This window comes from Pyrgilauda ruficollis, unplaced genomic scaffold, assembly GCF_017590135.1.
Source record: "Pyrgilauda ruficollis isolate IOZ18807 unplaced genomic scaffold, ASM1759013v1 scaffold38, whole genome shotgun sequence".
NCBI classification, from domain to species: Eukaryota; Metazoa; Chordata; class Aves; order Passeriformes; family Passeridae; genus Pyrgilauda; species Pyrgilauda ruficollis.
Window position 1 is genome coordinate 8,192,754 of NW_024525267.1, and position 23,590 is coordinate 8,216,343.

Genomic DNA, 23,590 nt, shown 5'->3' on the forward strand with positions numbered 1-23,590 from the left:
ATTTGCTACTTATGTAGTCACAGAGCTGTGCTGTAACCCACGTGTTTATTGCCCTCAGAACAGGAATTATGTTCACCATTCCTGATCACATTGGCTTGACCTGTGCTTTAATCCTCTTGATCACTCCCAACTGCTAAAGCTTCTCTCTATAGTAGAAACAAGGTGCTTGGATTTTTTATCAGTCACTATTGAAGATGTTGCCTCACAAGGTGACTGCACCCAGTCTCTCTTCAGCTGAATATTTCAACACAGCCTTTTCCTTCCTCCTCTTTACCATTCCTTTCTTGTGCTAATCCTCACTGATTGACTACAATCAAAGTGAGCACAACTTTCTTTGTATCCTTAGTTTCTGTCAGGATTCCCATCCTATCCACCAATGTGGAGATGATCACAGGCCAATTCAGGTGTTAGAATAAATGAGGATGTGAATCACAAAAATAAAAATGCCACAGTCACAGACACCTAATCTAATTATTGGGATAAGGCATATGTCAATAGTTCACTTCCATTAAATATACTTACAACACGGGCAGCAATGTCTGCCTTCAGTTGTGCTTCATAGCCTTGCAGTGTCTCTGACTTTATTTCTATAGCAGCAGCAGGAGATTTCTCTTCTTGTTTTTCCCTCTCTTTTTCCATTATACATTTAAGAGCAGAAAACTTTCCTTCCATCATATTCTGAATTGCTTCCCATCGCAGCTTTTCATCCTGCATTGTATTTATGTCTATCACAAGTGGCTGCTGGAGTTCTAATTGAATATGCCTTATGATGTGGAATATATTTTCTACTTCATCCTGGCTACCTTCTTTGTTTACACTCTGTAGCCCAGAGACCAAGTTTTGAAGAAACTGCTTTAATTCTTCAACGTTTTTCTCCAGGCTCTTTATTTCTTTCCTCTTAGATTCTTTGAATGATGTATCAAATACCTCATTTTTGTTTATTTGATTTGCTGCCTCCTGGGTTAAGTACAAGATTTGTTGAACTGCCTGCAACAGAATCTGTGCAGATATCACATTCGCAGCAGGAGAAGAGCTGGAACTATCATTTAGGATATTAGCTTCTTTTCTTACAGTGGATGTCACAGTCTGGATTTCATCTAGCAACCCTTGAATCTTATCCCATTCCCTAACAATGTTCTCCAAGTGTATTATTTTCTCTTTAATTTTATTTTTAATTTTAGAAAATTTAGCTTGCAATTCATCCAATTGCAGTGAGTCCCATTTCAGACCAACACATTCAAATATTTCCTTGTACTTCATTACTTGTGACAAACTTGACTGAAAAGCTAACACTTTTTCTTTCAGTGCTTTGCATTTGTCCTTCAGTCCCTGCTTGGCACGTACTGATTCATCATCTTTCAGGTTCATTTCACCATCTTGCAGGTCATCAAGATCCTGCTGCAATGAAACTATTCCTTCAGCAAACTCTCTGGAGACAGCTGTCTTTTGTTCTACTTCATGAAGTTTACTTTGAATTTGCCTCTGTGTCTTCCTTGCTCTATTCTTCAGACTTCTTAACTGATCAATCAAGAAGAGCTGTTCAGACAGGCTCAGCTGCCCAGCTGTGACCTGACTCTCTTTACAGTGGGACGAGATAAGCCCTTCTATTTCCTGTATGTCCTTTAGCATCTCCTTTAGAATGCCTTGTTGGCTTACCAGCTCTGAGCAGGTGCTGTTTTGGTTTGGGTCAGGCCTGGCCATCAGCTCAGCTTTGCGAAGCTGAGAGTGAACTTTGTCTATTTCTGCAGTGAGTCTTTCCCTCTCCTCCAGCTGGAGCTCCAAGTGCTGCAATCTTTGAGCAGATTTTAAAACAAGAGCCTTGTACGAGTTCTTCAATGTTTGCAAAAGGAAGGTCATATCAGAGACCTCCTCTGGCTCCAAGCTGGGAAGAATGTGCTGGAGCCCATAATCCAGGGATACAATCACAGGTTCTCTGTTCAGGATGTCTGTGTTCATAAGCTGACAATTTCTGATCTGTGATTTGACATCACTGGGGAAAAGTGCAGCTTTCTGATCAAGGTGGGACAGTGAATCTTTGACCCAGGAAATATTTTCTTTCAGCCTCTTCATCATTTCATGTTTCATGAGAGCAGGACCAGTGGTCTGAATGTCCTCTTGAGGAGTTTGTTGTGCTGATAATGCTTCCAATTTGCTCTGCAAATCCTGTATAGAGTTCTCCAAAGCCACCTTCTCTTGATCACTCCAAATTCTTTTCATCTGCAGATCAATCCTCCTTTTTAATAGAGAAAGACCATGTTTAATGTCCTGTAACTCTGTGGTCCAAATGAGAGGGTCTTTGGCTTTTCCTGCAGCTGAGGAAGGTAACTCTGCTTGCAAATACTGTTCTTGTATCAGCCTCTGAATATCCCGTGCTTTATTCATAAGCAGGTTAAATTCATCAATTTCTGCCACAACCTGATCATGTTTCTTTTGCACTGCTTGTTCCATGTGCTGCCACCAGTGCTCCAGCTGCCTCATTTGGCTCTCTGTCAACACTTTATCCATGCATGTCAAATGCTGAGATAAAACTTCTTGCTGACTTTGCAACTGGTTTAAGACATCTCTTTCTTTCTGTAAGGACTCTATGCATGCCTTAATTTTCTCCAGAAGAACTGTGTTGTTCATAGGGCCCCTGGCAAAAACATGAGTGGTGTTTAAAAATAATGAATTCTCCTTATACACAGACTTCTTAAAAACAAATTTCACTGTTTAGAGCACAAGTCACTAATTTTATTCACTTAATCACACATACCTCTCAATGTTCTCTTAGGAATTCCCTAACCAACCTTGCAGTATTGTTATTTCTTGCTTATCTATAGAGCACTCACTATTCATACATATCTGTGCAAAAAAGATATGTTCTACTATATGTTCTCTAAAATTGCAGTATCTACTAATATAGAATGTAGCCCTCATTTTAAAAATCAGCACACTGTTCTCTAAGTGAATTAACAACATTTTATAGTAACTTCTGGTTGACAATGAAGATAAAACTTGGTTATAAAAAACTGAGAATTTTCCATTCATGCAAGGTAAACTCTTCCAAATGAATCTACTTATCTTTTATTTCTAGGAGTATTTTAAAATGCTCACCTAAAATACATTTAGCAGATGGATTTTTATTACATTTTTTTAATATCTTTGCTGTAAATTAACAATTTCTTAAGTTTTAAATGTTTTCAAATTATTTTGGTACATTACCATGACAAATTCGTTCTATGTTTTGAAGACTAATTCACAAAACACAGTAAGTATTTTTTGTGCATTGGTTACCTCTGAATTGGAAATGTAGACTTACTTACTGCCATGGAATTTTTACTATCAAGTAAGGTTAGTTTTCAGAATAAAGAGATATTTAATTCAGAAAAAACCTAGAATTAACGAATCCCTAAAGAAAAATGAGTATTTCACATCTGCCACATTTTTAAAAAATATGTTTTAAGATGGATTTTTGTAGGTTTTTAGCCCAGCAACTACTTCTTTGTTTTGCCTATGGAATAAAGAGAGAAGATGTTGTTTAAGGATAGCAGAGAGCCACCAGAAATTCTTCTGCTTAACTCTGTTCACAAACTTACAAACCCCTAAAGGTTCTCTTGAAATGGACATAACTCCATACACTTGTCTGAGCATTACTGAAGCATGTCACAAAATTCAGCATAGAACCATATTTGTTCTGCAACCTCTTAACCAAACCCCTCCACTATACTTACATTTTTATGTTATCTTTTTCTGTTGACAAATTTTTCATGGAAGATTGTGCAGCAGAAAGATTTTTCTGGTATTCATTAATTAAACAGCACTGTTGTTGCTTCACTGCCTTAACAGCTTCCAGTTCCTGGAGCAGCCTGTCCCAGCAGGGCTCCACGGTTTGCAGCTCTGCTCCGTTTGATCCTGTTCCATTGGGAATTGCTTCTTCACCATGGCACAGAGACTTTGCTTTCCACGTTTCCAGCTCAGTTTTTAAATTCTACAATCAAGCCCACCACAGAGAGAGAGGGGATTAAAGGATGATCTTAAGGACTCTCAGCTTTCAACATGAAATACAGCTGATTCACCTACAAACATATTCCTGCTCATCCACAGGCAAAGGAGCATCCTAGGTGTATCACTGCACACTGGAAGAGCAGTACAAACTATGGGATTTACATGGACATGCATCAAGGCATGCTGTTTGCAGACAAACTGACTAATTGTGCAGTTAAAACTCAGATAAGGCTCTGGGCAACAGCTTTGGTTTGCCCAAGTGAATCACAATTCTGCAAGTGTGCCACTACATTAAAAATGAGGAATGGTTTGCAGTTTCCATACCTCCAGCTCTTTTAGTTGCTCATTTATAAGCACCATATCCAGTTCAGCCACTTCATTTTTCAGCTCATTGACCTTTTGTTCCTCTTCAAAATATTCATTGTTTACTTGCACTCCAGGAAATAGTTCCTTCTGGACAACCACTTCTGCACCTGTGTCCTACAACACAAAACAAGATTCTTATTCTGAAGGGTCTAAACCAGTAAGTTTTCTGACTGCAGCACTTTGCTTCACGTGTTTAAGCCATGCTGGGGTTGTTAAATCCTGCTGTGGCTTCCCCCATATCCTCTGTGGATCAATCAGGACCAGAAACTGGAAACTCCATCACTGTCCCCCACCCCTGCAGTCACCCCATCCTGTCAGCATCGCTCAGATAGCTTTGAAATCTCTGCACATCATTTCTAGTGAAACTCTGGCATCCCCACCTTCAAATAACATCCTCCCTGCACACACCTCTGCTCCTGATAAATTCACAGGTCTGTTGTGTCTTCTCCCTCTCTTTCTTATGTATTCCCATCACATCACATCCTCCCTGCACACACTCTGCTCCTGATAAATTCACAGGTCTGTTGTGTCTTCTCCCTCTCTTTCTTATGTATTCATGGAACTTTATCCTCTCCTCACACGCACATTCCTTCTGCTCAGCACCTGCCCTGACAACCCTGCTGTGTCCTTCACCAGGACACCTCTTCAGCTCTTCTTCACAGGGCAGCTCATGCATGAAGCAGCCTGGCTGCGACACAAAGCCATGACTGTCACAAGTGCTATCCAAAATCCTCTGTAAGACATGAGCAGGAGGGAGTCATGTCTCAGTCAGGGTGGGGAGGATCACGAGGCTCCAGAGCCAGTCCCTGGCAGTGCCTGTGATTCCCATGACAGAAGGACAAGTCACTTGGGCTGGGCCCAGGTTTAACATCACCTTCAGCTATTCCAGATAGCATCAGAAATGAAAGCTCACAGCTAGTTGGGTCACGTGATGATCCCTTAAAAATCTTTCTGCATTTCCCTTCTCCCAGTACCTGTCTCTATCTGATAATCTGTTCCGTGTATAAAATTTATGAGTGAATGTATATAAATACAGTTATTACTGCAGTGTGAGCCTCTCCATGGTAATAACATCTAAAATCAGCAACAGTAAAAAAAATTCTTGTCTGATAAACTTCATGTATTGCTACTTCAGACACTGTTTTTTACTAGAAGCAGCCAGCTATCACTGTAAGCTGTCGCTGTCATCTGTCCCTTCATGGGTCATGAGCTATGCAAAATATACCTGCTTTCAAGTGTGGGAAAGATACAGCACATAGTACAAATTCTCAGAGAAGAATTGTTCTCTTCATTTGAACTCTTGGTTATTTTCAGTCAAAACTGAAGAGGCCACTCATGAAGTAGTCAGTTGGAGAACTTTTCAATTTCTCTGTGTACATAACCATAACAGTTGTATCAATTCAGACATAAGATTTAATCTCAAGAGACTTTGGAGTGCCATAGAACTGAAGTAAGCATTAAAACTCAGCTAAGCTATCACACAGAAAGGAGGAAATCCACTTCACCAGATTGAAATATCAACACATCAAAAGACACAGAGAAGTGTCCTGACTTTTAGAAAAACCTTGCTGTGTACTTGTTTTGCTTGTTTGTGTGATGTTCTCATTGCACACTGTGGCACTGCCTCCATGGATACAGACAGGGGAGGCTGCACCTCAAATTCTGTGTCCAGTTTCGGGCCCCTCACTACATGAAAGACCTTGAGGTGCTGGAGTGTGTCCAGAGAAGGGCAATGGAGCTGGGAAGGGTCTGGAGCACAAGTCTGGGGTTGTTCAGCCTGGAGAAGAAGAGGCTCCACGGAGACCTTATCACTCTTTACAACTCCCTGACAGGACAATGCAGACAAGTGGGGTTGGTCTCTTTTCCCAGGTAACAAGTGACAGGAGAGGAAGAAATGGCCTCAACCTGTGCCACTGGAGGTTTAGACTGGATTTTAGGAAAGATTCCTTCACTGAAAGGGTGGCCAGGCACTGGAATAGGCTACCCAGGGCAGTGGTGGGTTTCCATCCCTGGAGGGATTTAAAAGATGTGTCCCTGTGGCACTTGGGGACATGGTCTAGTGGTGAGCTTGGTACTGCATTAATGGTTGGACTTCATGGTCTTTGAAGTCTTTTCCTACCTAAATGATTCCATGATGATTGCATTGTTCCTGAAATGCCTTTTAGTAGTACACAGCATGACCTCCATAATTTTCCCAGGAACAGAGGTTAGTCTAACAAGTCTGTAGTTCACTGGATCTTCCCTCACACCCTTTTTGTGAATTGAAATAACACTGCTAGCTTCCAGTCAGTAGGGACTTCTTCCAAGTCCCAAGAGTTGGGATTTTGGGAGATTTTGCAGATGTGCAAGTCCTTGGGAGATGTTGCAGATGTGCAAGCCCCAGGTAAGACCTGCACATGGACAGGCCAGCTGTGGACCTGCCTATAGATTCACCAGGAAGATTAGATTAGCCCTACCTTCAAATTTAGAATGTGGTGTCCAACAGTCACAGGGCATTTGTGATGTAACTCCTTTACTCTTAAAGAAGAGTGGACATAGTAAAGTCATTCAGTAATGTAACTTGTCATTAATTCCACTTGAATCCCTTCTCCTTTCTCTGCTTTATTTCATTTATTTTCTTATGCTGGATCACCCTTGGATTTCAGTTCTCTGATCTGCCTTCCTTACAACAGCAAAGCTATCATAGCTGACTGTAATAACATGGAACGAAGTTTGTGTTGATTAACAGTTTGAAGAGAAACTCTAAATATCATAAGGACTGATTATGATGGCTCTAAAAACTATGGTGAAATCTCTTTTGAACAGATCCACAGAAAATTATGATGTGGCAAGTACTTTGGATGAAGTTCAGAACTATAATGGACATAAATAAGATCTATATGCAATGGTCTTGATTTTGATATGAGTAATTGTCTCTTCTTTTAAAACAACTTCAGCTGAGGCCCACGTGGAAACAAAAATTGAACAAGTGGCACATTTCACTTGAAATAGCAGGGTTACCTCCTGTGCACGAACTGGGGGATTTGATCCCAGACCATCTTTCTCAGCGGCTGCAGATTCCAGGACCTGACCTTTCTGGCACAGCTTCTGTTGAACCTGTCCCCCATCTTCTCTATATGACTGATTCTCAACATCTCTAGGTTCCTCCTTTTGGTGTAAGAAAAACAAAAGAAACCAGTAATCAAAAAGCTCTAATCAAACCTGCTGAGTAGTAATTACAGTGCTTGAGATGAGAAAGTTATGAAGCCCATAATTATAGGTAGATGAGGAAAACCATAATTACATCTCATAATTTACTGTGAGCAAGGTTATTGCAAAGGAAACCACTTACAAGAAGCAGTGCTGTAATTTTGTTATAAATTTTTAGAATAAATTACAAGTGTTCTGACCTACACAGTTCATATTTCATTATTTTAAGCAGGGACCTTGAATTATGCATTCCTGGACACAGTCTTGAATGGATTTTTTAAAAGTTTAGCTTTTTCCTGAGGACTTGTACTGTAGACAGAGAGTGTCTGTTTAGAAACCCAGGCAGGATAGTCCTGTGGGTAACCTGGAGATTTGCTGGATGGAGGTTTCAGTATCACACAGAGTCTGCTAAAACTGAGATTCTGAGAAGAGTCTGGCTCTATAACACCTCCCCTCTTCAGGGAGGGGATGACAGCAACAAGACCCTTGGCAGTATTTTCATCTCCAAGAGGAACTTGGCCTCTTCCCACTCATTCTGGCTCCAGCTCCTAAACACTGCTCTGGGTGTCAAAATTCCCCTTGTACCAGGGCGCACCACAGAGGGCACAGCATCTCAAATGCAGCCTCACACATGCAAAGTAAACATGTAAATAAGAAATCTAGAAAGCAAGTCAAGCACAACAACAGCATTCAGGCAAAATGGTCAGCAGATTTCACAATACATCCAGGTGACTTGGAATGCAATATCCCTTGGAATGATCCTCAGCCAACCACTAAAGAAAAAAACCTCCCTCTATACTAATTTTAAATCTACAGGAAAGAATTAAGTGAGTGACCACATACTAAGTATCACATCAGACTAAAGTAGCTCAGTGTAAACTTGAGGCTTTTCTCACTCATTTCTTAGTAGTATCATCCCCACAGCAACTAAACTGGATACATACACCCTCAAATTTGATTCCTCTGGTGTAATCTCATGAGCAGTTACCTGTGCTGGATGGATTTTTTTCGTAGATTCATCACCTTCAATACCAACACCATCCTGATGTCTTTCCAGTTCTGCCTCACCACCCAGAACTGCACTGTCCAGAACATCCTCTTGGAACCTGTCAGCTCTGTCCATGTCTGGGTTCTCCTTATCAGCCTCCTCCTCATTTGAAAAATGCAAAATGTTTACAATCAGTGAAAGTCACAGTATAAAATTTGCTAAGAAACTTCCCACTCCACAATCTGTCTACTCTATCTTCATTTAGCTTAATGAATGAAGGAAAAGGCTGAGGTAATCCAAACCCAGAGAGCTGGAAGCCCCTGCTTAGATCAGTTTGCCATCTCAGAGTGGGATCTCACCCACTCTGATACAGTTTCAGGACAGGGTAAACAGGAATAAGTGCTCACATGATTGTTAATATGGTTCTAGAAGTTTCTGATTAGACACATTTGGTAACTATTGAGCTTGCATCTTCTCCAGAAATCCCACTATGGACAGTTTCCACTGTAATTTTGATGGTCATCTCTCCATGGTCAGGTCAATGAGGGAGTACTCCAAATCACTTCCTTAGCTTTGCACACATTTACATTTTTACAAGTCATTTACAGTGTCAATACACTGTCCTGAGGTCCCATAAAAATCAGCAGTTCCAGGTTAGTGACCTCTCATTACCTGCAGTGATGAAACCTCTTAAATTCCTCATTCCTGGGAGTGTTCAAAGCCAAGCTGGATGGGGCTTTGAGCAACCTGGTCTAGTGGAAGGTGTGCCTGCCCATGGCAGGGTGTTGGAACGAGAGGAACTTCAGCACCCTTTCCAACCCAAACCATTCTGTGATGGATTTTATGAAATCACAGGTAGGTGATGCATTTTGCATCATGGACAAAGTGGGTCCAAGCCCTGGGGGTTTGCAGAGACCATCACTTTCATCTCTTGCACTCTTCACATGTGCAAGGCTGAGGGGATGATTTGGAGAAAACATAATTTATCATTCCTTTAATGAGATACGGAAAACATGCCTCCATAAGCCAAGAAATTTTAAGGAATTACATATGGATTTCTAATGAACACAGACACACACACTCACATACACACTGACTTATATTAAAACACATTTTTCAGGTACCTGAACAGCCTGCCCCAGTCTGTCCTTGCTATGATGGATATCCTGTAATGGGCTGTCTGACAGTACACTGCTTTCCTCCAAAACTGGAGCATTCTGCCTCTCTTTCTCAGACATATTTCCATTTACATCTTGACCCTAAGAAAAAAGACAGAAAAGAAAATCTGCTTGTGTTACCATAAACATTGTATTTTAACATCAAATCTCTGAATGGTAAAAATTATCCTCTCTGAAAACAAACAGGACAAACGCTGTGCTGCAGTTCTAAACAAGTCTCTGGTTAAGAGAAGCTCTCAAAGCTCTTAGGCAGAGAGGTTCATCTGCAGTTTTCCCATCTCTACAATTTCTCTCCATATCCTCACTGAGGATACCTGCTGTAGCAAGTGGCAAGAGAAAGTTACATGCATTTAAATGGAATTGTATTTAAAAGGAAAACTGCTGTTTTAAATATGTTATTGGCTTGTTACAGACTTGCTATAAAAAGTTATGGGAGTTCCTTTCACTTCTTTGATTTATACACTTGTATTTACAGGAGGCTTAACTTCAGTGAAATTAAAGATGCAATACACAGAAGACATTTGAGATGTCTCTTTAGCCAGCTTTCCACTGTTGTTACTGTCAACAAATAAACTCACATCACTCATTTCCAAAGGCTCCTTCAGCTCCACTGCTGTGGGGGTCTCCTCTGCAGAGATTTGAGTATCAGAAGTGATCCGTGTCTCTCTCTTCAGCATTGTATCTGCCTTATCTTCCTTTTGGATTTCATTACCAAACTCATCTTTTAACTCAAGGGCTTCACTGGAAATGTTTTCCTTCTTTTGCTTGACATTTTCAAGACCGTCTTCCAGTTTTAATTTGTGTTCACTCTGAAGTGTTTCCATCTCATCCTTAATAAACTCCTGTTCTGGTGAAGAGGTGTTTTGTTTAACAGTTTCTGCTAAAACCAAACTTTTCTTTGCTGTGTCTTCACATTGGCTAAGAGGTCCCTGTTGTTCCTTTGAACACAAAGAAAACATTTTATTTGAAAAGTATCTTCACTCAATATACCTAATGTTAACATCTAAAGTCAACCTCTAAAATCATAAATACTTGTTTTGAACAACAAACAGTGTTGAAAGGTACATGCAGACCTATTTGTTGCAGAAAGTCAATTACCAAACCAGTAATTTCATTGGCCATTTCTATGCACAGAGAACACCTGAAGCTAAAAGCATTACAGTGATAAAATAATCCCGTAGCACACAGAGTGGTACATGATGATCTGAGTACTGAACAGGTGATTCCTCTCTCACCTCCTCTCCTATTCCTTTTTCCTTCTTAGAGGTATAGCAAGTTCTGAAGGACAGGGAATTGCAGTGACCCATATCTGAGCTATGATTTCAGCTTACAGCAGCTCTCTATGCTCACAGCTACAAGACTGATTTCCACTCTGCCAAAGACCAGAATAATGTCTACTTATGCATGAAGAACACTTCTTAAAAATGAAATTGGCTCACTGAGTATTTTTTTTTAATTTTTCACACTTGCTAAATTAAAGACACTTACTAATACCAAATTCAATAATCTCTTTCCTCATTATGCCCTGAGAGGAAGAGACCAAAAATCCTAACCAACCAAACTGCATGCCTGAACTTCAGTTCAGCCAATAGTAAAGGTCCCCCCAGTGCATTAAGAGTAGATTGAGTCCTACAATTATCTCAAGAAAGGAACATTACATAGTTTTTATTTCAGAAACGTTTCATAGCTTTTCAGTTTGGCACCATGAGCAGTTCTCTTTTACAAATGTGATGGGCTCCATAATGCAGAAACTGCAACATACCTGTGATTTCAACTGACTTTGCTCAGCTGATGGTTCTTCCATTGCTGGACCATCACACTCAGCAAGTTTCTCAGAGACAGTTTTCAGCTCAGTGCTCAGGTCTGTTGTCATATCCTGAACCTGCTGGTGCTCTTGCACAGGGCTTTCCAATGTCTGCATGATGGTCTAGAAACAAGGAGTTTCTAGGATTATTCCACCATTATCTCAAACAATCATCCACAGACTGTTACAGCTTTTCAGGACCTCACCAGCACATCAAACTTGTTTGTTTCCCATAAAATATCTGGCTAACCACAGGTTAAACACAAAACCATCCTGCTCTCTTCCCAGCACATCATGGACTCCATCATGAACAAAATTTTTGTCAATAGCAGAGCAGGAAGTAGAAGGGTTGGCATTTCATAGAAATGTACTTGTAAAAAGGATGTTTTCTCTTAAAATGGATGAAACATTAGAGACAGAATGCCACAGAGGGTACAAACGCAATTTGCACTACATTAGGTGAAACCAAGAAAAACCAAGATGTTGGAAAAGAATCTTTCAGATGTTTTTCAAATTCATGCTTCCAAAAGGAAGAAAAGCTACTGTGGCTTGAAGAATGTAAGAGCACATGCTTCATATTATAGCTATCCAAATCTGTTTATACAGATACAAAATGTTCTTCACATTTACTTTGGTCTCATTTGTTTTAGTATTTATCCCTCAGAGAGAGAGAGAGGGAGATATTCCCTGCCCTTTTTCAGAGGAACTTCCTCCACTCCCAGCTTTACCCAAAACCTTCCCACCTGGATGACACCACAGCTGAACAGTGAGAACTGCAACCAACAGGAAAGGAAAGAGAATGAGATCCCAACCTGGAGCTGGCTGAGCAGATTTTCATGTTGGTGCTTTAATTCTGACCATTCTGCCTCTGTGAAGCAGGGATCAACAGTGTGGCCCTGTAGATGCTCCTTCTGGCTCTTGAATTTGCTAAATTGGGAAGTCAAGGCTTCTGTTTTCTGCAGGAGGTCAGCATAGTTTGCCAGCTGAGCTTGCTTCTCCTCCAAACCAGGCTGAAGGGCAAAAATCTCCTGTTGCTGTTTCTCCAGTTCCATTAGAGCCTGTTTCAGATCTTCTTTGCTTTGCTCATATTGCTCCCTGTTGCACTGAAGTTGCTCTTGAGGGCTAAGAAAAAAATAATAGTGTTAAAAAAAACAAATGTATTGATTACCTAGAAAATGTCAAAGTGTGAACAAGTCAACCATTAGAACGAACTTGAGTGTACTGAATACTTTTTTCTCCAGATTTTAAATTACTGATCAGACTGGAGTTTTTAAGGTGATGAAAAACACTGAACTGGACTTAAATGCAGGACAAATGACTAACTCTCTTAAACCTCAACCTATAAACCCACAGTTTCTAACATCTGAGATGTGATGCTCATGCACTGTATGCTTCTGTTCTTCATTGCAATATGGTTTAAAATTAAAATATGGTAATGAATCTGCTTTCCTTGACTTCCCATGACAGCCTCCTGAAAGGGAATGTTCTGTAGAAGAAACACATCACATTTAGTTGGGCGGGGGAGTGTTTTAGAATTACAGACAACAAAACCAGCATAATACAATATGGGGTATGTGAGTACAGTCCAGTGATTACTTGCCTGACCTTTACATTGGATTTCTCTTTGTGTGCTTTATCAGCGTGCATGCTGGTCTGCTGCAACTGAACAGGTTGCATTTGTCCACAGGAAGTATGCAATGAGACAGAAGTAACATTTGTATGTTCACATTTAGTGATGGAGCTCAGATATCTTCCAGATGGAACTTAAATGCCAACATTGGAAAATATGATCCCACACAAACAAATCCAAATAAACAGTCTGGATATAATTCTGTAAAGTACAGCAGGATAATTGAAGACAAAAGCAAGGCTTCATTGTTTTGTGTTCTGCCCCTCAAGATTGGTATTTTTTGGCAAATAAAGCACAGCCTCGCATAAGTGAAGTGCTCTTGCATCAAGTTCCCCATTCCAGCTCCTCACTGTTGTTGCTCCTGTGGTGCATCTGCTGCTCACAAGCCTGATCCTGCAAGGTCCTGAGCATCTCTTCAGGCATGCAGAACACCTCCTCTCCTGTCTAACAGTGTGAACCACTCTGCATTCTGCTGTGCTGAATCCAACACAGCCAACACTCCACCTTCCTGAGCGCCTCTTGTGCTGTTTTTACTGAGAGCTCAATAATAACAAGAGGACACAGAAGATTTTCTGGCTATTCATGGCCCCACCAGAAAGTATCTCTGACCCCATTTTGACCATTCAGGCCAAACTGTGACCTGCCCCTCGACAAGTCTGCAGAAATCCAACTGTTTCTGTGGGTATCTCAATCTGCCCCCAAAGAACAGAGAGTAAATTGAATGGATGCAGGAAGAAGAGAAAAAAACCAATACAGCACTAAGTGATCTTCAATGCCTCTTGGCAAATTCCACATTACCTGCTATATTCAGTGGCCAGCTGACAGAGGTTTTCCCACTTTTTCTGGAGCTCAGAAATAGTCTGCTGAACCTCTGGCTTCTTATTTTTCTCATTTCTCAGTACAGTGTCTCCTACAGCCACCATGCTCTGTATTTTGGCCTCACCTTCCTCTCTGATAGTTGTGATTTCCTGTATTAAACAAGAAGCAGAAGCAGTGCATATGCCATTATTTTTGGTTACAAAATAAAAGATATTACCATTATTCCATTATTTTTTTTCATACTTTTCACACTTCTGTTCAAGTCTTCTTCTAATATATTACATAGCTGACACAAACAGATAGATCATCTAATTTTCAAAGTCTGGGACAATTAAGCTGACTCATTAATTCTTCTCTACAAAGAAGACCCATATTGTGGTGACAAATAAAAAAAAGCTCAAATGACAAAGCTACAGGCTATGAGCAGTGGCAGTATCTTTCAGGAGGTACTGACTCATCAAGCATTAGCTTGAGATGGAAGGTGAAAAAGGAATATATTTAACACAGTACCTTTATCTGATTAATCCTTTCATCTGATGCCAACTCACTTCCTTGTGAACTCATTTTATTAAGAGCCTCCTCAAGCTTTTTGATCCAGCAAGAAACATCCTGGGCAAGGTCTTCAAAATTCTGTCCTTCCACTGGAAGTCTCTCAGTATTCCCTGCCATTTCACCGACACGTGTTGTCAGGGCATGGTACCTGCTAATAAGGTTACTGGCTTCTGAGAGGGTTTCATATTCTGTCAGCCCAGCCTCCTCCAAGGAATTTGACAGCTGAGCCAGGGAGTCAAATGGTTTCCTGAAAAATAAAAATTAAAAAATTAATCAACATCTATTTGTTGTAACAACGTGGAACAATCTTGTTTAGAAGACCGTTCTTAGAAAAAGACCAAAAAACCCAATACCTCTGCATTAATAGTGTTTTATAGACATCTTCAAGTTCTGTATCATCTTTATTGATCGCTTTTACTTTTTCCTCCTGAGCAGAGAGCCATTCTTCCAAGGCCATGCTGCTTTCTTCAAGGCTAAAGGAGGTACAAATAGAGACTCAGGTCAAAATAAGAGGCATCATATGGCTAAAACCTGCTGGCAGCAGGATTTTACTGAAAAAATAACAGAAGTATGTTATTAAAAATAAAATAAAAATAACATAAAATACATTATTTTTAAAAAATAACAGAAATATGTCTGATCAAGCAAATTTTTAAACATAAGCCTAATTTTAACTGTCTGTGTTCATGTCAATAAAATTGTCCATAGTTTCCATACAGGTCTGCTATGAAACTGAAAAAACAACCCACATGGAACATATAACAAAACATTTGATTAAAATACCATCTCTTGTAAAAATAAGAGTTGCTTGCCATTCCCTATGGCTGTTTAATAATGAATCATCTGATACCACTTGTGATTAAAATGTCAGACACAAGATTAGCTCCCTACCTGCTGAGCTGCTGGAGAGAGGCACCAAGCTCCTGTTCCTTTTTCTGACATTTGGAGACCAACCTCTGCAGTTCTGCCTCCTGATCCCTCACACGACTGGTGAGGTGGTTAATGCTTGCTTTGGGCAAGTAAGGCTTCACTTTATTCAGTAAAGCTTTAACCTCTTGGATGTCTCTATCTCTGCCTTCAGATGTTAGGAAGTGCTGAAAAAGAACACAAACACAAGATCCATTTGTCAGATTTGCTGTAGTGGAATAGATATTTATGTTACAAGAGCTTTTCAGCTCCTGTTATCTCCGCCAGTATTTTTTTCCCAGCAACTTCAGCTCCTGAAAAAGGATTTATGTTAATTCACAGTTTGCTGACTATTGCACATGTATATGGAAAAGTTGCTGTTTGTAAAATAAGGAGAAAGTGGAATTGATGACTCGTTTTCTCTTCTCCACAGTACTGGTACACACAGAAACAGGCAAGCAACATCCAAATCTAGCACTGACATCACTATCTCCTTCTGCTGCTTAACTGTGATTGCTTCTTGCAGATGTTGTGGCTTTTCCATCTGTTTTCTGTTCATTCTGTCTGATTTGGACAGAAAATCTTGCCACAACAAATTAAATGCAATTTTTTTTACATCTGACTCCATTGGGGGTCAGAATTTCATGCTACTCTCTACATATTTGACTTTCTGCAGCCTTGCACACTGAAGTACTTGGTCACGGTCCACTGACCTTCATCAACTACTGTCCTGCCTCTCACTTGCCTGAGTTATCTGAACTTGAACACTGAGACTTCATTTCAATTAAGTTTTATTTTCATTGCCCTTTTTTTCCTAATGCTTTAAGTTCCATGAGATGTTCTTCCAGGCTTCAGTTATAAAACCACTGCAGGTGAATTCAGTCCCAAGAATAGCCTCGTAGGTGAAAAGAGCAACACTGCAAGAACAATCAGCTTTAGAAATGACAGTATTTTAATATTTTACCTTTAGCCTCTCTAGTCTTTCTTCCAGTACATGTTTTGTTTCTGAGGGCTCAAAGCAGTCCTTCAGAGACAGCTGAGTGCTGCTGAACCAGTCATTAAAATTCTTGCACTGACCTGAAAAAAAAGGTACATTCCAATTTTTTTTCATTAATTGCATTCTGTAAAAGAAAATCCTGTTTAACATGAAGATTTCAGACAATTTACAATTACATTTATCAGTGTTACAGTCAAAGGTTGCATTTTACTACAGAACACGTGACTTAAAATGCTGCAGCTCTTATTTTTTTTAGCTAACACACACGTCAGTTTGGGTAAACAAGACCTGGAATTGCCTTGTGGAAACTTTTCTCATTTCCACACAGATTAATACTCTTTAAAAAACATTTGAAGACATGAGACTGTCTTTGGGCCAAATTTCCCACCTGCATAATCCTGTGTCTGCTTAAAGCAAAGAATAATAACACCATTTATTCTCGTAACTAATTTTAAATAAAAAACAACTGCGAAAAATTAAAACATTGGATTTCTGTATTTTTAAATGAAATACTTGGACATTTGTTCCTGAATTATGCTTTACACTTCTTTTATCTATTTTTTTTTAATGCAAAAATAAGAAACCAAATATTTTGATTCAGATTGAGTGGTTTGCTGGGATCAAAATCCATTTTTCTGCAAATCTTTATCTTGTTCAGAACCCTGAGGCTGTCTGGGATAACAAAGCAGTTTCAGACACCTAAACAATTAATTGCACAATCTTTAAGTCATTGAGGTGGTCAAACCTGTAAAGGTAAATAACTGAAATGTGCTCACTTACGATTCAAAACACCCATAAAGTGATCTTGAAGCACATGTTTCTTGCTATTGAATAAATCAGTGACACATTTAAGCTGCTTATTTAATTCATCCACATCAGGACAATCTGTCTCTTCCTGGAGTAATGCCACAAGGTGCTCTTGCTGCAGAATTTTCTGGTGTATCTCCTAAGGTTAAAAAAAACCCAAACAAACAACAAAGCAGAAGTTTTAAAAAGTAAGTTTTGAAGGCCAAGCAGAAGTTCACTGTACAGAGCTGCTTTAGTACAAACTAGAGTTTTTTGCAAAAGGGTTTAGCACTTCCTGTGTGTCAAAATAATTTCTTACATTATGTTGGCATTAACAAGGCCATCAGTAGGTAGGTATAAGCACTAAACACTCCCTGTGTACACCTGTATGCACACACAGCCCCACAGAATAGATATGTGAATAGTGCCATTGTATGTTCCAGAGCATATAATACTTACAAACTATAATGCCTCAGCTGGCATAGGCATTATTCCACCCCCTAAATTCCTTATTCTGAGTGTCAAGACCCCGTGGGCTGAAAGGTAACTTAGAGGGAGCTAGAGTTAATTTAAAACTCTGACTCTCCTCCATGGCTGAGATTTCACTGCCCCAAACACTAGAGCTCTGACACCCACAATGCACATAATCCACTCACTGCTCCACAGGAGGTTTAAATCTTGCCAGCCTAAGCCTCCAGGCTCGAGTTTCAGCAAATACTTGGCTGAAATTGTCTACTGGGGGCTCCCCTTGCAGCCAGGCTCAGGTGGCACAAAGGCATCCTCTGTGTATTACCCAGCCTTGGAGAACAGACAATCCAAACAAGCACTACTGCCTGAACATATCCTGGGTGCCAATATTGCTGCTGTGCCTGGGATTAACCATTTCCAACAGCTGCAAGGGTTAAATATATCTGATAATTCCAGGAAAAAGAGGCTTTTCTTCCATGTTTCTGGCAGCTTAAAGAAATATTCAAGCCAGGCTCTTCACTTGAATGATTCTAGCAGTCTACAATTTACACAGGATGAACACTTATGAACACTTGACCAAGAGAGAAATTATGAACAAATGTATAAAATATACACAATCTGAGGCATGCTACCTCTAATTTAGTAAAGATCTCTAAGGTGTCTGAAGGTGATAAAGCTTTGAGGAGTGATTCAGTCATTCCAATCTGTGTCTTGGCCAGATCAAGGTCTCCTTTCAGCTCTGCTGTATTCACTGTGAGTTCACTGGTCCCTCGCTTGGCTGACAAGAGCTCTTTTATTAGCTCCATTTTCTGCACAACAGATGATCTGATGACCTTAAAATCGGAAATAAACATATATCAATTATACTGGATTGATTTCCCAGAACATTACAAAAATCTATGATAGACATAAAAAGAAATTAAATGGCCTGAAGTCCAGATGTTTCAATTACAGTTTGTTTTGATTTGTTTCCCTCCCACTCGAGAAATTAAAAAACATTTAAGTACTGCTTTTCTGAGGAGGAGTGATCTCAGCTCATCTTTATTAGCGGTTTTACTGGTGCTGTTTTCTTTTATTTATCAGTCTCTCCAGTGCCTACTCTGAGCTTCAGCTGCCATGAAAAAGAGGGCTGCAGCTCTCTCTGTAACAACTGCCCCTGCAGTGATTCCACTGAGGGAAATTCCCCACAATAACCCAAAAAAAGGCCAGCAGAGAGGTTGGGAGCTCTGGCTTGAGACTATTCACTAAGGAGCAACAGGTGCTGAACTTCATCCTTGACTTGCATGAGGCAGCACCTGGGTGGGATCACATGGGAACCCCACCCAGGGACCCAGGGTGCTCTCGAGGAGCACAGCACGCACAGCACAAGGTTGCTGAGTCCTTCCCTAAGCTCCTTAGATCACTTTACCCAGTGAAACTCCTCAGAGTTCACTGCCTGCTGAGGATAAACACAGAAATAGCTAAACAGGGTCAAGCTCAAGGTGCATTTGACAGACACTGTGAGAGGGTGATTACAAAACTGCTTCAGGAGCAAGGGAAGCTAACACAGTCTTAAATGAGAATTTGTTCTTTGCTGTGAAGATAACACAGAAAGATGAGGATTTCCTTGTAATACCCCAAAGGAAAACATCACTCTGTGCAAGAAACTCCACATTACCAAGCTACATTGTCCAGGCAAAGGTAGAGTTTGAAATGGACAGTCAGTAAAGCTGAGTTCCTGGGATCCCCAAAGGGGTGATGAGGTGCCCAGGTACTGACCACTGTGCCCAGGTGCTGACCACCAGCTAAACATCAGATATCACTGATATCAGCCTCTTTGGGCAGGGCCAAGGGCCTAAAAAGGCACAGAAGTGAGAAAGACCTTTGTGTTTAAAATGACAGGTTTGGTTCTATCAAACTTTAACAGCCTGAAAGATGTAACAAATGAAATACCACTGCCCACTGGCAACAAAATGCCTCCAACTCTCCTTGAGCAGATATAAGTAAAACCAGTAACTGATTGTGGCAAAGGCAATACTAGAAGCAGGGCTATAGCAAGGAGGACTGGTGTATCAGCTGTAAAAGCTTCTCTGTACCTGTAGCTCCAAGGGAGGTTCATTACTATTCAGAAGCTCTTCTATCTCAGCCACTGTGTTGTCGAACTTTTGGAGTTTCTGCTCTTGGGCTCGTAAGCATGCCTAAAAGTGGAAAAAAACACACTGGTAACTGTGCTTCCCTCCAAATTAATGCTCTGTGTTTATTTTACAAAATTATATTATATTAAAATATTCTGATTATGCATTTTGGCATATTTTGTCACTATTTGTTCATTTCCTGATTTTCATTTTAGCAATTAAGCAGTTTTTGTATTCAAGTCAGAAACACGCTGTTTCTCAGGCAAAGGAGCTGATAATGCAAATCTAGCATGTATTTAAATTATTTTACTTCAAGTAAATTTGCAGGAAAATAATCTTAATTTTGCATTTGTGTCTTGCTGCTTCTACTAAAAGGGATATTCTCAGATGCCACAGATTTCAAGTCAGGAATTGGCATCCTGATGGCACGTGCTTTGGTATGGAAGTGCTAAATTGTAACACAGGCTGTAAGCACTTTTTAAATGTAAATCCTTTGCATATGAAAAGAAGACCTCCACTCATTTGAATGTATTTTGGAACAAGTCAGTGATGTGAAGGTAAAATGCCAGCTTCAACTTATGAACAGGATAATGACATTGTCTCATATTCCCAAATCGATATTCCAAGCTCCCTGGGGACAAAGCCTTCCTTTTGTAGTCTCTGTAAAAGCAATCATCAAAACCCATTCATGTGCTGCAGCCCTTAAGAGAGTTTGCATTTGCATACAGGCTACAGGGGAAAGCAGAACTTCTCCCACATTTTTTATATATACTGAAATTATCCTTAAATGCACAGTCCAACAATCCACTGCTCTGCTCTTTCGTGACAGGCTCCCTACAAACACACACACCAGTGCTCACAAAGGACCCTGGGTTCCGACCCTGTGTAACTTGATACACATTGCAACAGTTGGGGGTCTATTTGGAATTAACATCAATGCAGAGATGGTTCAGGATCAACCAAAAAAGAGCAATAATAAAGTGATAAATGAACCTGATGCCCTCTGCACTTGAAATTGTTTTACAAAAATTCGAATGCATTGGGGACAGTTTTCTCCTTCTATTCTGCTTTATAATAATTGCTCAGGGAAATATGGTTCCTGTGTCTCCTGCCCTCTTCTCCCTCCTCTTTTGAGACTTATCTCTCACAAGAAAGCAGCAGAATAACCTTACTGTAGCCACCTCCAGAACAGCCCTTCCTAAGGAGAAGAGTCACACTGGGGGCACAGTCACGTCACGCTGAACTTGAGCAGTTTCCAGGTAACAAAATGGTCCTAAAGATGCATTTTCCAGCTGGTGCATTTTTACTGGAGCCTCCAGGGACCTAAACTACTCCAGGAAAATTCTGACAATACAATGGTAGAGACAACAATGATGTGACAAAAGATCCACTGCTGCACAATGGATATGCCACTGGTTCCTAGTGAAGATCCATACACAAAGAGCACCTCGGCTTTTCACTTCTCTGCAAACTAAAACAAATGAGCAGTGCTAACAGTAGGTGGAAAGCTGCAAACAACCATAATAAAAACCAGGCTGTTTGTAGCTTGTAAACACTGAGGAAAAACTGCCTGCAAATTTTCAAACAAGACGATATGTGATGTATTTATGTCTCAATCACTCAAATTTCAAGCAGGAAATTATTTTTGCTTAGTAGACACTGGTTATGACCACAACGAAGCAGCACAGCTGATGCGTTGCGGCCCTGAAGTTAGAAATTAAAATATTCACCCCCATACATGAAGCTTTCAATGGCACAGACCTAGTGCATGTGTTTTTCCACCCAGCTACACCCTGTTACCAAGAATTAATATTATAATCTGTGCTAAAGGGGCATGAACAGCCCAGGTGCAGCCCCTGGAGACGCTCTGCAGCCACTCTGCTGAGGCTGCAAAAAGTTACAGTGAGGAACACACCAGGACAGGGGGAAAATAAATTACCTCTGAAACCTGCTCTGCAGCCATTCTCTGCTGAGAATGCAAAAAGTTACAGTGAGGAACACACCAGGACAGGGGGAAAATAAATTACCTCTGAAACCTCTCCTTGAGCTGTGCTTTGCCCAGCTGTCCCAGAGGCTCCAGCATCTTCACTGACAGGCCACTTCTACCTGGCAAACTAATCATTAGCCTATACACACTCTTTTCTTTCTTCTCTGTGCACTGCTGCACTCCAGGCTACAGCCTTATAGGCCTTCTCTTTGCTCCATCTCTGTACAGCATTTGCAGTGTTGCATTGATCAAAAGCCATCTACTACACATATACACTATCTGTGCATTAGTTTTCCAAGACCTGTATCTCCACATAAAATCCTTAATGCAACCACCCATGCAGATACAACTGCAAATGTTACAACTTCCTCTCCTGGTATTTCTATGCAACGTGCAGGTTTATAACCCAAAGCCCATATCACTATAGTACATAGGAAAGGTAAAAAATTGCTATTTAATTTACCTTCAACTGAGTGAGGTTCTCCTCAGTCAGGCAGTGCTCTTCTGCATTCTTGAGCTCTTCATTTGCCCAAGCTTCGATTGTGCCAGATAAGCTCAGGAGTTTGTCCCACAAAGCCTGAGCTCTCCCCAAATTATCACAGTAGTTTTCAGTCTTTTCATTGATCTACCATTTGATTGATAGACAGAAAACACACAGAGATTTCAAAAAATGTTGAGTTATAGTCTAAAAGCAAAAACAGCACAAGAAAATTGGAGCGAGATGAAACCACCCACAAAAAACAAGAGCGGCAAAGGGAAAAAAAAAAAAATCTCGTGTCTTCACAGTGAACTGGTCATGGAGAAGATACTTAAATCCCTGCCACACATGTCACCAAACATACCAATCACAACAGCAGCTTGCCAGTTTTAAGGCAGGTTTAGGAAGGAGCCTTGCTCATTAATGTTTATCTACTCCCAGTAAATACCATTTAATCTCAGTATTGATGCACTGCTTAGATTGACAGTGGCAAACATTTCCCACCAAAAGCACCAGCACTGTAATTCTCCAGATTTGTCTCTGAAGTCTAAACCAATAGAAGCTGTTATGGAAGCTTACAGATTCATGCAGAAAACACAAATATTGCCTTTTCTGCATTTTCTAGAATTATTTACTGCCAAGGAGTACTGACAATATAAATTACCTGAGAGATCAGAAATGTTACATCCATAGACACTCTGCAAGCTCTGCTCTGGTAAACACTTGGATTTACCTCTTAAGAATCTCTGCCATATTGCACTTAATTTATTCTAAATATTACACCCACATCAGAATCAATTACTATAATGCATAACAGATAAGACCACCCCGATAATTTACTTTTTACATACATCCAGCCATCTGTCCACAATAATGTTAGCCTCGTTCTCGAATGGAGGCTCCTCAAAGCTTCTCATTTTATTCAGATGGAATTGCAGGTTTTTGCAGATCTGATTTATTTTGTCTACATCTTCAGAGTGATCATTAAATTCCTCTTTTGCCTCTTCAATCTGTGAAAAAGACCACATGGATATTTGTGAGCATATTTGCTTATGATTGTTTATTCAGCAAAATATTTTTAAACTGATTTGCTGGGTTTTTTTTGCTTAGAGAAAAAACAGCATTACATAAAATAATCTATTTTATACAATATGATGAGACTAGAATGCATTCTGTGTTGTTATATCCCTGCCATGCTGATGGGAATATTTCCCTGTTAGAAATCCATATAATTCTGTTGTTGGCTGCAGAACAGCTGAGTGGGAATATGGATGATTTATTTCTAAGAGAGCCAAAACCACGGTTTGCTTTTGAAGTCCTAAGCGCCAGATCTAAGGGGACTGT

General features: G+C 40.2%; 1 protein-coding gene across 3 annotated transcripts in view; it reads right to left on the minus strand.

Moving 5' to 3' along the window:
- The window catches only part of SYNE2 (spectrin repeat containing nuclear envelope protein 2), a 175,985-nt gene that overhangs the window by 96,278 nt on the left and 56,117 nt on the right, over positions 1-23,590 (minus strand). Inside the window, exons 32-50 of one of the 3 annotated variants that reach the window (XM_041476401.1) lie at positions 23,098-23,256; positions 22,232-22,393; positions 19,743-19,844; positions 18,300-18,500; positions 17,194-17,359; positions 16,381-16,493; positions 15,402-15,604; positions 14,864-14,983; positions 14,469-14,757; positions 13,938-14,107; positions 12,322-12,631; positions 11,468-11,632; positions 10,284-10,643; positions 9,652-9,786; positions 8,528-8,686; positions 7,351-7,497; positions 4,309-4,464; positions 3,711-3,967; positions 523-2,632 (exon numbers count right to left, since the gene is read on the minus strand). In XM_041476401.1, coding sequence (XP_041332335.1) covers positions 523-2,632; positions 3,711-3,967; positions 4,309-4,464; positions 7,351-7,497; positions 8,528-8,686; positions 9,652-9,786; positions 10,284-10,643; positions 11,468-11,632; positions 12,322-12,631; positions 13,938-14,107; positions 14,469-14,757; positions 14,864-14,983; positions 15,402-15,604; positions 16,381-16,493; positions 17,194-17,359; positions 18,300-18,500; positions 19,743-19,844; positions 22,232-22,393; positions 23,098-23,256 — 5,484 coding nt within the window. Of the gene's footprint in view, positions 1-522; positions 2,633-3,710; positions 3,968-4,308; positions 4,465-7,350; positions 7,498-8,527; positions 8,690-9,651; positions 9,787-10,283; positions 10,644-11,467; positions 11,633-12,321; positions 12,632-13,937; positions 14,108-14,468; positions 14,758-14,863; positions 14,984-15,401; positions 15,605-16,380; positions 16,494-17,193; positions 17,360-18,299; positions 18,501-19,742; positions 19,845-22,231; positions 22,394-23,097; positions 23,257-23,590 lie in introns of all 3 variants that reach the window. The other 2 variants (XM_041476399.1, XM_041476402.1) reach the window with 2 other exon arrangements.